At 44.3% G+C, this 18,557-nt stretch overlaps 1 protein-coding gene across 1 annotated transcript in view; it reads right to left on the bottom strand.

Moving 5' to 3' along the window:
- nr5a2 (nuclear receptor subfamily 5, group A, member 2) overlaps positions 1–18,557 on the bottom strand; it is a 69,400-nt gene that overhangs the window by 38,083 nt on the left and 12,760 nt on the right. The window contains exon 4 of the mRNA XM_037115071.1: positions 14,671–15,383. Coding sequence (XP_036970966.1) covers positions 14,671–15,383 — 713 coding nt within the window. The remainder of the gene's footprint in view (positions 1–14,670; positions 15,384–18,557) is intronic.

The following is an 18,557-nucleotide window of genomic DNA, read 5'->3' as shown; positions in this document are numbered from 1 at the left end:
GTTCGTGTTTATTCCACGGTCGTGTCTCTTTCAGACGCGAGTGTCAAAGAGCATTTAGATACAGGCATGTATGTGCTTCTGTGCAATTGTGTGTGTTTGTGTCTGCGCGACGTCCATTGACAGTCAGCAGGAAATGACCCCATAATCCCTGTCTGGCTGCCTGTGCGTCAAGAGGAAGTTAAGACAAGAAAAAGAGGAGACAAAGAAGACAGCAGGCTGGAGGCTTCCCCCTTTTGTATTATTTAGAGTGGTAGAGACATCCCTCACACACACACAGACACACACAGACATATGCAATATACCTTAACGCAGCTTAGAAGCTGTTTTAAAATTCAGAGACTGATGCAGTGATGCTTTCTGTCTGAGAGGGCGGAAGACACAGATTCCCATTAGCGTTTGACGCGCTGGGATGGGTGTGTGTTTTTTTTTTTTTTTTTTTTTATGGGTGGGGGGGGGTTGGTTGAGGTGGTGGATTTCAGAGTAGACAGCTGTGAATCTTCATCCAAATGTGGCTCAGCTCCAGAGATCACAGGGATCACAGCCCTTGATGCACAAATTAAATATCTGAATTAACTAATTGAGCATTTCCGGAGCTCCTGTGATATGTAAACAGTCGGAGTACAAGGAAAAGACGAGGCATCAAAACCGCAACGCCGCAGAACAGATGGAGCTGTGCTTCTCCCTGAAGTGCATCTCCAGGCCTCGGCTGACAGAAACTGCCATGAATGCATCTGTATTTGGAGGAAGATGTCTCTCTATAGCGGAGCTGCGGCAGCATGAGGCCTAGCGGTGGTGCTGCTGCTGATGGGAAGTGCAGTGCAACATGTGGCCTATAAAGTATTGGCCTGAGGGAAGGTGAGACTGCGGCTTGCCACCTGAAAACCTTGCCTTTTTTTTTTTTTTTTTTTGGTTTTTGTTCAGCATCCCTGGTTCATTTCTAGAGGTTTAACAGTGTTGTCGACACCCTTCACAGCAAGTCCCCTTTCGGCATATTTGTTTTATTGCTCGTCATTGTTTCAGCTTGCTTGAAAAGCCTCTTTTTATCCCCCTCTGAGAGGGCGCAATCCTAAAAGAACGCAGGGCTGTAATGCCTATTATTAGTGCCATGCCTTTATTTCACATGTGTGGAATCATTTATCCGTGGCTCGTGCCAGGTCTGCAGTTATGGAGTTTTGGGAGAACTGGAGAAAGGGATTGACAGATTGAGAGGTGAGGAAGAGGGAATGATGTGAGAGTAATAAAAAGTCCTGGTGCAGTGTAAAAGAAATAAGGAGAGCAAGAACAAAATTAAAACCAGGGAAGAAAGCGCCGCTTAAAGTAGGGGCTAGGAACAGGTGTCTTTGTCCTACTTTGCCGGTGCGGCTGAATCCATTTTCTCGTCTGGGTCGTCGTTTGGCGTGCACCCCCATTGAAATTTTTACGCTCGTCGTCACAACACGACCAGAGCGTCTAGTATTACTCCTGTGAACCCTACGCATCGCCGTGCAAATTCAATCACCCTCCCTCCCAGCTGAATATAAATACCCGTCCAGTCTTTAAGAGTAAAACTAGTCGGCAAGCTGTCGACTCTGCTCAACTACTGTCTTATCTATTGTCTGCCGAACCCCCCCGAGCCCCTCGCCGCCACCACCCATGCTTCCCCACTCCCTGTCCAGAATAGACAAGCCGTAAATAAGCATCAAAAATAGACGTTGGGGGACAACTGTTGACAACCCAGTGACGAAAGCGGCAGACACAGGCACAACCTTTGGGCAGGCAGGATTACAGGCAGATAATTGAGGCCACGCAACATCGGAACATAAGAAGCTTGAGGCACTTTGTGTTTTTTGTTTTTTTTTCTTACTAGTTGAAGCGTTGTGTTTCATTGTGCTGTTTGGGGAACAGTTAGCCTAAAGAAGTTTTTTCATGTACTGTCCCATATGATCAAGGATTTGGCTGTTAATGTATTCTAGCATGAAATATTATTTGAAGAATCCAGTTTAAAAGTGTAACGTAAAAAAGTGTAAACAAGTGTAAAATGAAAAAGATTTCATCCACTGACGCTTCTTTACCAAACAATGAGCGACTTCCACTCAATACATTTGTCAAATTTAAATCTAGAAGCTGAAGTTGCCAGCTTGACATTGCTCAGTGACATTTTAGTAGCATCTTTTTTTTCAATATTTTGTTTCAATTTCCCTTCTATTAGATGCCAAGTTTTGTGGCTATTCATGCTCTGACGCTTAAAAACTGTCCTTTCCGAAGAAGTGAAGCACGCCGGCGTAAAGGAGGAAGATAAATTGGCTGACAGGTTTGCATAGCTCTGTGTGGTGAGTTTAGTTTAGGGGTTGAGGGTCGGTGTAAGGCTGCAGCAGCCACACCACGTCCCCTCTGACCTCCAGGAAACCTTATAGCCGGGAGCTATTTAGAAGCAAAATGCCAGCGCTCGTCTGACAACATATTGCCACCATCGGCCCCCCAAGCTCGCCTGCAGATGACAATACATTTCACGAGGATTACTTCTAATTTGTTTTTTGTTTTTTGTTGGGGTTTTTTTTGCTGCTGCTGCTGCTGCAAACTGCGAGCTCCACTTGTTTCTGGCTTGCAGAGCTTCGGATGGGAGGCACTTTGGAAAGGCTCCTGCATAAACTGTACATTTAACACGGCTCATAACTGTAAGCACAGCGGAGAGGAGGGGAGGGGAGGGGAGGGGAGGGGAGGGAGAAAAGTTGCTTTGTACTTTGGCGGAGTGTGTAAAGTGTTTGCACGCTGTTGAGTTGATTTGTTAGCAGCCCGGCCAACTAAATCAAGCCCCAATTTCCACTTTGTTTTCTTTATTTTCTTTGTCTCTCGTTCCCACTCCTTCCTCCGCCTTTCAATCACACGCGCTCTCTCTCTCTCTCTCTCTCCCTGCTGATTTGACTGCCTGTCGCCAACTTGTGAAACAACAACCGCGTTAGTTCGGGGCCACCGAGGCTAACAGCACAGCCTAGTCACCTGCGTCACTGTCTTAACAAGCAGCATGACCTGCCAATAAAAAAGGCTTTTACCCTGATCGTCCTCAAACAAGACTTAAACGCAACCTGCTCTTTCTCCCACCGAATGCCCAAAGTGCTCGCAAATGGGAATCAGGCTGTGTTAACTTGCTTGAAAATGAAAAACTACAGAGGAGGTGGAGGCAATTTTTTTTTGCTTTTCTTTACTACGGTGGTTTGAAGAGGAGGGTGAGATGGAGGGGGAAAAAAACGCATCTCTTGTGAAGGTTTATTAGGGTGGTGCAGACACTTGATCCAGGCAACAATGTCTTGTCAGCGTCCATAAGAATACATGCAGAAATTAAAGGAAATCATGCGGCAGAGTGCGGCAAAGTACAAGGAGGAGGAAATACTGTTGAGGACAGTTGAGTCTATCATGGCTGGTAGCTCTGTAAACTTGTGCCTCATGACAGCCTTTCATCCCTCATCAAAGCAACAAGTAGATGAGCAGACTCTGCGCATGTTAAAAACCTCCCAACCCCCGTCGTCTCCTTATAGCTGCCGCTCCTGTGGGACGGGCGACCTTAAATCTTCTCTTTTAACAAGTTTCCTGTTCTTCCTTCCGGCCCTCTGTGGTCCCCCTGGGGTTGGACCTACGGGACCATTCCAGTATTTGGAAAGGCTGTACCTTAAAGCTCAGTCTACAACCATCAGGGGACAAGAGGAGGACATTAGAAAATGTGATTTTTGTCAGATCAGCAGTCGCCTGCAGTTAAACAGCTAAAGCGCTGCAGATGCTATGGTAAAATGCAGGCTTCGGCTATACGGGGAAAGAGCAGTAAGTACTTCTTCAAATACCGCCATCCTTCAGAGACACACACTGTATACATATGTATATGTTTCACCTGTGGGACCTGTGGTGCTTCATGGTTTCAGTGCCTTGCTTGAGCGCATTCAGGAGGTTCCAACCTGTAGCCTTCAGGTACAGAGCAGCCTCTGTTATGTCTGATTTATGCTCTTTTTTTTTTTTCACCGGCCACACACACTGTGTCTTTAAAACAGTTTTTTTTTGTTAAATGACTCTCTCCACTTTGTATTGGTTGAATTGACAAAAAAAAAAAAAAGAAAAAGAAAAAGAAAGAAATCAGGAGGGCCGTTTTACAGTATTTATGAAAAAACGAGAGAGTGATGTCTTCCGCAATGGTCAATAATTTATGAATGAAAAGAGGCCTTTGTGAACCCCCCCCATCCACCCTCTCCCTCCCCACACCTCCCCAAACTCCTGCCTGCTCCTGCCCAGTGCTACTGATCAAACAGATATTGTTACCACTAAAATAGCAACTTAAAAAAACACACAGGCGGCCATAAGACCTGCCTGCAGCCTCGGAGAAAGACTGACAGCGGAGGCGAGGGGAGGGGAGGGGGGGGAGGAAGACAGGAAGGAAGGAATGGAGAGAATGAAAAGAAAGGAAAGGAAGAAAATAAAGAAAGATAAAGAAGCTAAAATAAATGGGAAATTAGTGTGTGTTAAGGGGGCGACAATACTGTATGTGTATTTGTGTACCGTGTGTGTGTCGGAGTGGTGGTGGGGGGGGCGTGTCATCTATCACTGGACAAATGCTGGGCTGTGGGGGGTGTTGGTGGAAGTGGGGGTGAGTAGGGGGAGGGCGTTGTCGGCCAGAATGGTGCTGCTCCTCAAATGAAATAATATATCTTTGAAAGCCTACGCCCCGCGCCGGGCCCTGGGCCCATATATCAAGCCCAAGAGCGTCTGGTGGATCCGCTCCAGGCCCATTAACCTTCCACCTGTTCCCCCCTTACACCCCCACCCCAACCCACCCCAACCTAGCGGTCCTCTTTTCACCCTCCCTCTCCACACCCTCTCCTGTTGTCCTTCACCATACCCCCCCTGCCCTCCTTCTCCTCCTCCTCCTCTTGCCCTTGGTCGTTGCCTCTCACAGCCCCTTGTTCATCTTCCCATTTAACCCCCCTCTACCTTCCTCTCTTCCTCATTTCCCCCTGCCTGTCCTTCTCTAGCTGTCCTTCACTATCTGCTTCTGTCTCTCTCTCTCTCTCTCTCTCTCTCTCTCTCTCTCTCTTTCTCCTTCTCTCTATTTCTCACGGTCAGCTCTTTTTTTTCCCACCCTCCCTCTTCACTGCGATATCTCTCTCTGTCTCTAACTCCATCTCTGATTCTGTCCCCCCTTTCTCTTGCGGTCCCTTTCTAACTCTGAATCGTTCAGTCCGTCTCTCTTCCTCTCAGTTTCACATCACGGTCTTTGCTCTTCTCTCCCTCTCATTACTCCTTCTGTAACTCATTTAAACTCTCTTCTCCTACCACCCTCGCTCCTTCCACGTCCTTTCTTTCTTCCCAGCCAAGGTAAAGCAAGCATGCTATGGGGTGTGTGTGTGTGTGTGTGTGTGTGTGTGTGTGTGTGTGTGTGTGTTGGGGGTGCAGCACAGCCTGCCGAATAATTCAAATGCAATGGACCAGGGACACGGTTACAAATCTCTGCCAACTGTGTGCGGCCGCCAACCCCATCACGCTTGCAGTTTGTCAGGATTGGGGTGTCAGGAGGGGAGGTTGTTGTGGGGGGGACTGTTGACCTCTATGACAAGACAGACATCGCAGCCTGAGGCTCTGAATCTGCGCACGTGTGTGTGTGTGTGTGTGTGTGTGTGTGTGTGTGTGTGTGTGTGTGTGTGTGTGTGTGGAGGGCTGTATAGATATACCACTTCCCAGGGTTCACAGATCACGCCTAAAACGGCTTATTAATTTCCACTCAGTTATGGGGTGTGAAGAAAAAAAGAAAAAGTGCACTCAGCGGTCAAAGCAGGGCAATACACCCCTCCTTCTCCAACCCACACACACACACGCACACACACACACACACACACACACACACACACACACACACACACACACACACACACACACACACACTTGGTTGCACCTTGAAAATTAAACTGCTGTTGGATAGGTCATGGAAAACAAGGCATGTGCATTTGTGTGCAGAAGGATGTGTGTGTGTGTGTGTGTGTGTGTGTGTGTGAGGAGGATAACTAAGACTGTAGAAAAAGACCTCCAGTCTGAACTGGGCGGGCGGGTGGTGTAAGTATAATTTCACCAAAGTAAATTCATGTAATATTTATGGATGTAGATGGAGGGGAGGGGGAGGAGGGGGTTAAATTATGCAGCAGGGCAGAGTGGGGAGCATCAGAGGACCTTACATTATTCACTCAGGTAAATCTATAAGTGGAGAATATTCAGGTGTGAGATGTGAACATCAGCCCCCTCCTGTCCCACCCGGGGGATCTGTCATACGGGGTGATTGACTGACGTGCAGCCGCTTAGAGGAGTCAAATAAACTGACGGAGAAGAGTCGGTGTAGTAAATAATTCCACTGCTTAAAATGCTCATCTTATTTTGTGCAGTTTTTAAGTCTTTTTGAAACTCGCGTTGGCCGAGAAGTCACGACCAAGTGCGGTGGTAATTTTTTGCCTTATTAAATCAAATTCTGCTCCCTTGAATGAAAGTACTTCGACATATTGTCTTTATCACATTTGTCAGCAGGATTACACAAAAACTGCGGAATGGGCGTCCAAGAAACTTGAATGGAGGGTGAGTCTCAGCCAAAATAAACCTCATTAACTTTTAGTATGTATCTGGATAAAAGGACAGATCCAGGAATTATTTCCCTCCTGCTTAACATTACAAGATTCAGCAGGGCATTTTTGAACATTTTGATTAAAGAAACATGGCTGGTATTTCAGTGAGGGGATGCATATACCTGAGTGTATATATGCTGAGTGCTATTCTAGTTTATTATTTTGTGGTTAACAATGATAATATAATAACAATACAGAGAGGGACAGAGAGAAGATCAATTTACTGTAGGCCTTACTGTGTTTTTAGAAGTGATTTAGAAGAGGATACTGAGTTTGCCAACCTGGGGCTGTGGGGCTCTAACAGAAAACGCCAGGTTTCCTTTTGTAACGATTCAGTCCTACCTGAGGAGCATAGGCAGCGGCTAGGCTCATAGGGCACAAGTAAATCTGTGATGTAAATTGGAGCAAGACCATGAAGGGCTTTTAAGTAATTAGTAAAAGTTTTCAATCATTTCTATATTTAACAGGTAGCCAGTGTAGCATTGCAAGGATGGGAGTGATATGATAATGTCTCTTAGAATTAGTTAGAAGTCTGGCAGCCGAGTACAGAACAAGCTGGAGACAGGCGATGGCCTCATACAGGGATTTACCATAATCCAGGCCTGACGAGATGAATGCATGGATAACTTTTTCAGGACCTGCTTGCGATAGAAAGTTTTAAACTTTTGCAATATTCTTTTGTTGGAGAAAGCATGATTTGGACTCACTGGGCCATTTTAATATCAGACAGACAAGCCATAACGTGAAAATTTGTCAATACCAGTCAGCAGAACATTAGATTGCATGCTGTCTGCGTAACAGTGGAAATTAATATAATGCTGAGAGATTATCTGACCCGAAGGAAGCATATAAATTGAGAATAGTATAGGACCAAGAATGGACCCCTGGGGAACACCACTTGAAAGTGGGCAAACAAGTGTTGAAGAGTTTATTACTTCTTTTAAAGAAAATTTGAAATTTAGATAAACATCATGAAAGCCAATTTTTTAAATTTAAAATAAATTCAGAAAATATCAGATGACATTTTCACAGGGAGATTTTTTTTTTTCACATTTTATACAAAATGTTACTAAATGTTTCATGTTTTATGGACACTTTGAACTTAATTTTAAATGTCTTTTCATTTTAAAAATGTGACGCTCACTTCATGTGCACATCAGCATCCACGTTCCTTCAAGTAGATTATGTCATTATTATTAATATTATAATAATTACCTTTTTTTTGCCTTTAATTGACCAGAAATAGTCAACAGCAGAAAGAAATGTGCAGAGATAGATGTGGGGCTGACTTGCAGAGGTCAGATATAAACTGTTGTTGCTGTCTTTGTGGTCAGAATGTACACAGAGACGCTGAGCCTCCTACAGAAAGGATGGGTTGAGAACATTTTGTGAGCAGGTGTACCATTATAGAGGTGTTTTTGATCTTGTTAAAGGTACACACCAGTTAAATAATCCCTGGCTTGTTCCATGTTTGACGTGCATTACCTCAGCCCCCTCCTGCCCTTTCGCCCTTCCTGTTGACTTTCCTTAACTCTCCTATCTCTTTTTCTCTTTGCTTTGATCTTCTGTCTTTTAGTACCCTCCTTCTGTCCTCTTCTCCATCACATCACCTTTCATATTTTCTCCCTCACCTCTTTGTCATTCCCTCTCCTTTCTGTCCCTCCGCTCTCTCCACATTCCTCCTCTCCTCGTCTCCTCTCTCATCTCCCCTCTTTGTTTCACCTCTGTTTCTCCTCGCCTGTCCTTTCCTCTCCCCGGCCATCTGTTTATCCAATATGGCCGTCCCATCTCAGCTGGGAGCTTTCCCAGGGAACAAGACTTCTAATACAGTTCCTCCTCAACTTAATGGCCCTCAGTTCTGCTTTTGCCATTCCCGCTACATGCAGAGAGGCTAAACAGAAAAAAAAGGGACAGAGAAGCACAAAAACCTGTCTGGATCCCCCCAAAAAACTGTCCCTCGATGACTAAAATAAACAGTCAGGCTACATTTCAAAACGTCACGGCTGTTTTCCTCCCTGCTCCACTTTTATCAGGTGGACACACTAAATATACGTATGAAGTTACATAGCATTTTACTCAAGCCAAAATCTAAACAACATGTCATTTGAGCATAAGTGAAGTAACAAGATTCTACATCACAGTCGCACACAATCATCTTGAAGCTGTTAACAGAGATTTGGACGAGATAATAGAGATCGTGTCCCTGCCTCGAACACGTTTCTGTTTGATATGTTTGCTTGAGTTTTTCCACAATGTGGTTTTGCTGTTTTTTTTTATTGTTCTTTTTCTTCATTTCCTTTCCATGGTTTTATTACTTTAAAATAAAAAAAACCCTCAAAACAGTGTTGTCAGACCTCAACAGGGTAAGCTTTACATCGTTAATGTCCACATTTGAATTAATGCAACACAATCATGTTTGTGTTTTGAGTTGTTGAAACACACTTAGGTAAATGCGGTGTGTTTACCACCTGTAATATTGATGGTACACGTGATGATCAACTGCTGACATTAAAACATGTTTAACATACATTTTGTAATCTAAAAAAATAAATCTGATCAGAGATTCCCTGATGTCTGATCTAAAACATATTAATTTATTTGTTTAAAACACACACATTGTTAGCATTAAAGTATGAGAAAAAAGTATTGGTAGTTTCATCTTATTGAAGGTCAGGAGAAAGCACCTATAAATATAACTGTTTTGCATTTGAATATCTTAATCTTAATAAGTAAATACATAAACTGAAAAATATAGGGTGAGCTCTTACAACTTACAAACCTAGTGAAGTCGCGTGATGTCCATAACGTAACTTCAGAATTATATAATCCGCTATTATATAGTGTGATCTTTGCTTTTGTTTACAGGTCCTTCAGGTGCTGAAGGGATCTCTTTGCCTGGCATTCACAGCTGTAGCAGCCCTGAACAGTATGACTCACTGAACAAGTCATGTTGTGTGATGATGTAAAAGTAAAGTGCAGTAGATGCTACCTGTGTTAGTGGTGAGAAACAGAAGGGGAAATAAAGGTTAACTGTCCAACTTACTTTACTAAAGTAACTCCTGACAAACGTGGCACTTCGAATGATAATGATAATGTTGTAAATCTGAAAGTATGTTTTCTCTTCACTGTAAAATGGCTAAACCGTCACAGTCTCACATTGGGTTACTTAAAAGTCTTTCCGACGGAGTCATTTCCGTTACCTAATCAACCTCTGTATGTTGCGTGCTGACAAGGCACACAAAAGTGCTCAACAGTAGACACACATCCTTTTTTATTAAAGGGTGTAGAGAGGAAAGGGGATGGTGGGTGTGTGTGTGTGGGGGGGGGGGGGGGGGGGGGGGGGGCGGTTGGGCGAAAAAGGGGGGCGATTTAGGAAGGTAAGATATAAACATATGAATCATCAATAGTCCCGATTGCCCTGCTAAATTCTCCCTCTCATTGTGTTTGTGGTGGGAGTCAGGCCAGCCATCCCAACGCTGGAACAATGGAGGAGAGGGGAGCACTGGAGCAGCTACAGAATGAGTCACCCTCTCACACGCAAACACACACACACACACACACACACACACACACACACACACACACACACACACACACACACACACACTGTGCTAATACACATGTACAAGCAGTCATCTGCTCTCATATTCAACACAAACAGGAACACTAGAGGAGGGTTATAAAGAACGCTATGTTTCACAAAGAGAGCATCCTTTATTTGATTCCACTGGTTCGGGTAATTCTTTGTTGTACAATATGTCAGTTTACTTGCCTCTATTTTCTGTTAAGTTTTATTTTCTCATGGCAGTGAGATGTTTTCAGTCAGTCCTTGACTTTCTTTGAACTGTCCATGTGTATGAATCATTTTTATGTGCGCAGTTACTTTTTATCAGTTATTTTATCTTAAACAGAATGACCTTTTTCTGTTTCTTTTTTGATGGCTTACAAAGGAGAGATGCAAGTAGAAATCATTAAAAAAATATAAAAACATGACGTAATCTGTGCCTCTTCCACAAGAAGATACTCCGAAATGCTTAATGCCAAGACACACCCATGATCTATGTGTACAATAATGCATTAATCAATTTTCATTTTTACCAATCCGACATCAGCTTGGGTCAGAGAATTACTTGATTTCTCAGAAGCATTCCAACAAGTGACCCCTCAGATTGAATCTATTCTTTCATCTACTGTAATTACTACTACAACTGACTGCAGACTACTGTTAATAGACAAAAAGCTATCTGGGAAGTTTAATCTCATCAAACAGCAACAGTCATGACCAACAACTGCCAGTGGCTGCTTTTAGAAGGCACTTTTTGAGTGGATTAGTCCTTTAGCAGGCAAAGTTGCCTGATTGGTGGTTGGCACCAGGGCGGGCAGAGAGAGGTTCATGGCAGGACAGGGCAGGACGTGGAGGGGAGGGGTGGCAGAGTACCAGCGATGTGCTAGCAAATGTCACTGGGAGACAAACACGTGTTTCCACCCTTAGAACACACTCAAATACTGGCATATACACATAAATAGACACATGGACTCATATGCTGGATTAAGCACTCATAATATGCTTTCATTTACTCTACACAAGCACATCTGTGCATTAGAAAGTACAGATTCCTGCATGATTTAAGAAGATGAATGCATGCTGACAAATCTGTTTCTATCTTATTAAATCCAGATCAGATAAAAAAAAAACACATTGGCAAAATTAGGTCAAGAACTGTCATTTTCCCAAAGACATCGGTATTATTATTTAATTAACAAACACATGTTTTTAATAGTTTTTAGGGAAATTAAAAAACCATAAAAATCCCAGTTTCATTTAACATTTAACAGTCTAATGTTTCAACAAAATATGCTTCTGTAACAGCATTAATATGATAGATAAGTCACATCAGGGTCTGAACAGACTCAGCACACACACACATTGAAAAGATAACAGGCTTATGAGCAAGTGCAAACTACACACATCCACAGATGCACCTGTCTTCAGCTCACTCAGAATTTCATAAAGTAACCGCAAGTGATTATGACACACAGTCATTGATTTCAAAACCAGTGCACCAGACCTGACTCTCGCTAATTGTCGATGTGTTAAACCTATCATAACTGGAGTAGGCTTGGCGGTAAAGAGCCCACCCCAACTTCTCGGATCCAAGGTGTTAGAAATAAACGTCCCTCACGTCATGCCTCATTCCCAGAAAAGAGGGAGAGAAATCGAGCGGCGGGGTGCCGCGTTGGAGAAGAATTAGGAGAGCTCTTTAGAAGGTCCTCCTAATGGCTAAATATTTATGAGTCCCGTGACCGAGGCCAACTTATGGAAACTAAATCTTTAAACACTTTTTTTGGCAGACACCTCGCACACACCCTCCCAGCTTGGCTCTATTACCAGAGAAATTCTTTTGTTCTTACGGCGCTAATAATAGTGAGAGGGGCTCTGTGTTATGTGTGAGTGGTGTCTGTGTCTTAATGTGGATATGTGTGTGTCTGTGTGTGTGTGTGACATGCAAGTGTATTTATAGCTTCCTACAGCGCCACACTACTCCTCTGACAAACTTTTAATTCTACTCCGCTTCCTGTCTCCCTGGTCCGAGGCTCGACCTCACATGTAATAGTGAGACCTATATATCCATATTAACATGAGATGTTGGAGGTCAGGTGGATTAAAAAAAAAAGATATCTTTATTTAAACTGGCGATTTAAACAATGGGACGCACACCCTTTGTAGTAGTTAGTTTAACCCATACAGTAAGACAAGTGAGTCCATTTTTGCGTCGATGGAAATGAATCTCTTAACATGCAGTGTTTGTATGAACACACCCACGCTCACACACACACACACACACACACACACACACAGATAAAAACAGACATATTCACATGGAGATAAAGTGGGGAGGGCGAAGGGAGTTGGGTGGGTTGTTTGACATAATTTGGTCTTGAGCTGCAGCAGCAAACATTTAAAAATTCAAAACAGCATAACATTTTCACACACACACACACACACACACACACACACACACACACACACTACAGAGCACACACACTGCCCAATTATAATTCATAAAGGAATCGTAACTGGAAACTCAGCTGTCTAATTAACTATAAAGCAGAAAATATGAGGAGGATATTTTAAAATCTAAAGTGTATCAAAACAACATCCGAATCACAGTAAAAGTGTGTTCGATATCAGCGTCAGACAATCGGGAAAGCTGATCGCTACCTCACCAACACAGTCACTAATCCTTGCTCAGCAGTCCTCCCAGAAGGTACTAATGAGAAACAAGCCAAGAGGAGAGGAGTGTGTGGGTAAAACATCCAGAGCCACAGCTAGCACATTATTTTTCAATCCCCCTTGTGTTTTTGATGGCTCTTTAAAAACAGGGCGAGGGGGGTTATGTTCAATTATCTTGCTCACTTGAGTGAAACTCCTGCCCACCTCCTGTAAACCAATGGGGCCTGTGCATCAGGAGCAGGAGAGGCTTTTTAGGGGGCGTTTGGGAAAGCAGGAAGAGGTTTCCCCTGCATTCACAGGTCATTCTCTGCCTTTGTAACAGGCACCCAGCTCAATTACGATTAAGCTCCAGTAATATGGGTAGTCATTAGGCAAACATAATGACAATTCATTCAGCAGCAAATCAGGGAGTGACGAACACAAGTGGTTGAGATAATTGAATTAGGACGAGGGTATGAGAAATAGAGAGGCTCCGCAGCGCAGCAGAATTGATCATTCAAAGTTAATGGGCAAACCACGCACAATTATTAGCTGTGGCCACACCTTACAAAGAGCCTGTGTGTGTGTGTGTGTTTGTGTGTGTGTGTTAGTGAAGCACTGTGCACCCCGGTTGAATGCAAATACAGGCCTCGAAAATGTCAATAGCGGGGACACGGCGCGTGCTTAATGTCAACATGTGCTTTTCAAGGACTCTTGTCTGTGTTGTAATTGGCTCCGTTTTTTTAAATATTACATGTATTTCATGTGTTACTTTCCCCTTTGAAAGCAAAATAATATTTAATATTTGGAGGGAATGTTTCGCAACAGGCCCGGGCCCCATAAATATGCAGCTGAGCCTTTGGCGATGTGATGTGAAACAAATAGACAAAGGAGTCAGACAACGGGAAGGAAAGCAGGTGAGGCGCAGATTAATCAAACGCCTTTCATGTCACTCTGAACATTAACCTTCATTCAGAGCAAATAAAGCCGCGAGCACGCAAACACACACCAGAATCTCTCCCTTGGGCTCTGTGATGAATAAGCGCGAATTAGCTCTTTTTTACAGTGAGGTTACTGTTGGTCAGTTGGGTTTGAGTGTGTGTAACGGGGCTCACATGCTGTCGTGTTAGTCGACTTGGCAGACACAGTTTAAGGTTAAAATAAATCCCAATTAAACTGAGATTAAAAGCAACAGAGGCAACTCAGATTTTTGTGATTTGTGTCAACCATGATTGACCCGTATGCTAATGGGACGATATCTCATAACATCACACAGCGTGAACACGCTCAGATCTGAGGAATATTCAAGGGGAGATGGACAGTATTCAGTTTTCAGTTCACATAAAACCCTGTTATAGGACCCTATTAGTACAAAAAGTGCCTGGAGCTCACTGTCAAAGTTTTCACAATCCATAGCCAAAATGTGTCACACACAGGGTAAACATGGTCCGCTGCTGAATTTTGATCAGGCAGTGGGACAGACAGTGGTGGCAGCTATGAGCACAGCCCTGTGTATTCTGCATTAGTGTTGAGCCACTGCATAAAAGAGGGAGATTAAAGGCCTGCTGAAGATAAAAGTTTGAGGCGATGATGTTCATGAACTGTGTAAAGTACTGCCAATTATTGATGGCGGCGTGGTGAAAGATTTAGCATTCAAACAAAAGGCAGGATAATTAATGAAAGACCTGCAGAGTCACTGCAAATAGCATAAGAGCTTAAATAGTCACGTGCTATTGTCGTCAGGCAAAACCATGAGGTTGTAAAAAATAAAATACTCTATATAAAATGTATCCACACATTCATTCTCTCATCACATGGATCAGGTAAACCCACCTTGAGTTCACGGAAGAAGATGCTGCTGCGTGCCCACTCCACGATGGAGAAGAGCGTCTGGTCGGCCATCTTGCACATGAGGCCGAAGGTGTTGAGCTTCTCGTGTTTGCCTCGGCTGGCCTGCTCCTGCTGCAAGTAGGCCAGGATCTTGGCCTGAACCTGCGGCTCGTCCGGTTCGCACTTGAGCAGCTCTACGATCAGGTGAGGGAAGCTGGGCGGCGAGCCTGACTGGTAGGCGTCAACGTAGGCGTAGCCCATGATGGACTCCGGCGAACTGGTGTATGGGTCTGGGTACTCGGACTTGATGGTGCGTGTACCCTGGAAGTGTCCGTAGGCCGCCTGGTAGCCCTGCAGGCTGCCGGCGTGTGGCGGCATTGCCATGCTGACAGGTGAAGTGACAAATGGGCTACGGTCGTAGTCTGTAGGGGGCAGGGCGGTGGCGTGATGATGATGGTGGTGGTGGTGGTGATGACCGGCATGGTGGCCGGTGTGGTGGCTCAGCGGGAGGCCTTTGGATGCGGCTGAGTGGATGTTTTGGATGGCTGAGGAGATGGTGAGGTCGGTGGGCACGGCTTGCATCACCTGGGTCATGGCCTCAATCTTCAGGCCGTTGGCTCGGATCAGCGCCTTCTTTTGCTGCTTGAGGGCTCGGTCACGTTTGTACATCGGGCCAAACTTATTACGACCGCCACGCATGCGGTCTGCCCGCACAGCTGACAGACAGGAAGAGAGATGAAAGGAGACAAGAAAGAAAGAGGACAACATTAGGTCTAAAGCACACAAATCTTTAACTTGCTCGTTTTATTTTGGGTTACTATTAAAATAGGTTTACACGTTTTTACAAGAAGAAGCAGCTTTCTCATATTGTCCAGTGAAGCAGCACTGTATTCCCCATCTGTCTGAGATGCTCTGGTTTAGCTCCTGTCTCTTCAAGACCTGAATCCCGAATACCCAGTCTGCTGTGATTGGTCAACTCACGTGCCTGGGCCAGAATCGCTCCCAGTTATGTTTTTGGCTTCCAGTTAACTTCAATTCTACCTTCTAGGGAAATGGTGACATAGTGTGATGTCAAGAAGTCATGGGATTAAAGGCGGGACTGCTGACGAGGGGTTTGAGGAGCAGTGTTTTCTGTGAGACAGCTGAGATCCCGCTGGTGTGGAAATTGTAGGGATGATTATTGGTACTTTGACGAAATATTAACACAATGAGGCTTTTGATAATCATCAGTAAAGTGTATATAATGACTGAGTAGGTAAAGGCAAGTTTAAGAATAAGGAGAACAGTCTGGTGAGTTCAGAAATGTTTAATTTATTGTAATTTAAAAGCAACCAGACTCTCATATTAATATAACACTATATCGATACTTGCTTATATGGTACCCATTTTTAACCACAAGAACACCGTTAATGATCATCTATTATGTTGACACACTAATACAAACCACTTTTTTTGCAAATACACACTTGACCATGTATCTATATGGATATAAGCATGGTGTAATGGAAGTAAACCCCTCATTCCTAACTTGTATGTAGGGCAAAGGTTTTCCTGTGGTGATTACACTTGACATTTACCTGTTGACTCCTAAACCCCGCAGGTCTAACAGATAGTGTTGTTACTTATTGACCAGAGACACCAACTTCTATGATCCGCTCTGCTAAATGATCTGTGTACAGCTGGCTATCTCCGTCTACAACTCAGGAGACACACACCTCAAAAGCTAGATATTGGTGTTGACTTAAAAAAGAATTCTAAGTTCTCCGTCCAAAACGCAGATTTTAAAAATGCGATCTGATTATGTGAAAGCCTCTGAATGTCACTGTCCATTAGCAGAAACTTCTCCCCACAAAAAGGCTGAACAGGCTGACAAAAACTAAATTGGGTTTTTCTTCCTTTTTTTTTCTGATGAACCAAACATACCCATGATCCCCCCCCACCCCCCACCCCCCACCCCCCAACCAACAGTGCAGGACCCTGTGGTGAGGATCACAACGAGTCTGTGCCGTGAGTATTTCTAATGAACGAGCCGCGCACAAAGTGGACCGCTACGAGGACCATGTGTGATCTGGCCGACTGCTGCCATGGGGAAGCCGCTCTGCTGTCTCCCAGTCGGGGGCCGCTGGTGTTAATTATTCATACTTAATTACCTCTTAGTCTGACGAGGCTCGCGGAGCCCAGCGTGAGGCGGGCTAACGGACGTCTGGGAGACCACGCGACGGAAAAACACTCACTAATACCAATACTGTAGAACATTATAGACTTATTTTCATTGTATTTGTCTTCAAAAGAATCCCACATATGTGACTGCATATGCAAATTCCGCACATAGATTTCGCCCTGGTCGTACGTAGAGAGAGTCAGCCTGGGTCCACTCCAGCTCATGATGTCGTGACGGATGAATGAAAGAACAGAAGAAGAAAATTGAAGAGTGGGTGTGGAGGGGGGTCTGAGATTGGGGGTGAGGAGGGTCGAACACACACACACACACACACACACACACACACACACACACACACACACACACACACACACGCACACACACACACACACGCACACACGCACACACACACTCTGAGCTGCCTTGGGAGTGATTTTAATGACCTCCGTCGCAAAAGTGTCTGTCACTGATCTGAGAACAGAGCAGTGACACGGTAGACACACACACACAAACACACACCCAATTTCTCGTGCATTCCCAGAGAAAACACACACTGGCTAACATGGAGAATGCAGCACACCGGATCAGATCACAGAGAAAGGTGTTAGCAAGCCAGACGCTCTCTTCTACCTAGGAGAGCCTCTGACGGCTAAAATGGTGTGTAATATAAACACAGTGATTTTTTTACACACACACACACACACACACACACGGCCATTTCCCTACATGCTTGAGGTCAACTCCAGTGCCCACTTAGCCAGGCTCTGGGATTATCACGACTGTTAAAAAATTGATCACACATCAAAGGCGAAAAAGAAGAAATCAGGGGGCCATCAAATGTATCCATTATACATCATTGTAGAGCGACTTTAACTATTAATGATTTCTCCACAACAGCCGTATTAATGAGCTGAGAAACTAATAGTCGGCTCCACTGGGAAAACAGCATTAGGCCCTGACTGCCTCCTCGCCCGCTTCGGACCCAGGGACCCACATCGCATCATGAATATCAGGATTGGGGGGGTGTAGGTCTCCACCACCACCACCACCACACACACACTCGCAGACATGCACACACACCCATACACACAGATTCTTTCTAATTAAACAGGGTGATTTGCATGCATGTAACACAGATTAATACGGAGGGGGGAGGGGAAGAGAGGAGGAGGACAGCGTATGTGTGTGTGTCATGGGTGGAGGGATGTTAATGGGCTTTAGACGCTGCCGCACTGAGCGTGCACTGATGACAAAGCTATCATGTGACGCTGCAACTTTAAAAAGGATCCAATTATGTTCAGAAGTTATGTATGAATTTGTAAATGTTTTCATGTAAAAACTGTTTGTATACGCGATCGGCATAAAAGCTTGGAGAGTGTCCGTTACACAAACTTGAACTCACCGGTGTTCCAAGAAAGTCATGTGTTGGATGTTTTGTGGTTTCTTTAGCACAAACAACACAAATTGAATACTTAACATGGCAGTGACTGCCACTGCTGCTGAACAGGGAGAACAAGAAAGGCAAGCACCTACTGAAATTTTCAACTTCATCGACAGAAAATGTGAGAAAATGCACACACAGGTTGACTGACAGGAGTTTTCTGGAAAGTGCAACTACGAGCGTTTTGCACAGAGAAAAATTTACCGTAAAATGAAAAGGAGTATGCAAGAAGAATGAACATATGACGGGTAAACATCACAGCGTTTTAAAAAAAAAAAAAAAAAAAAA

Source organism: Acanthopagrus latus, chromosome 11, assembly GCF_904848185.1.
Source record: "Acanthopagrus latus isolate v.2019 chromosome 11, fAcaLat1.1, whole genome shotgun sequence".
Taxonomy (NCBI): Eukaryota; Metazoa; Chordata; class Actinopteri; order Spariformes; family Sparidae; genus Acanthopagrus; species Acanthopagrus latus.
This window is presented reverse-complemented; position numbering and strand designations above follow the sequence as displayed.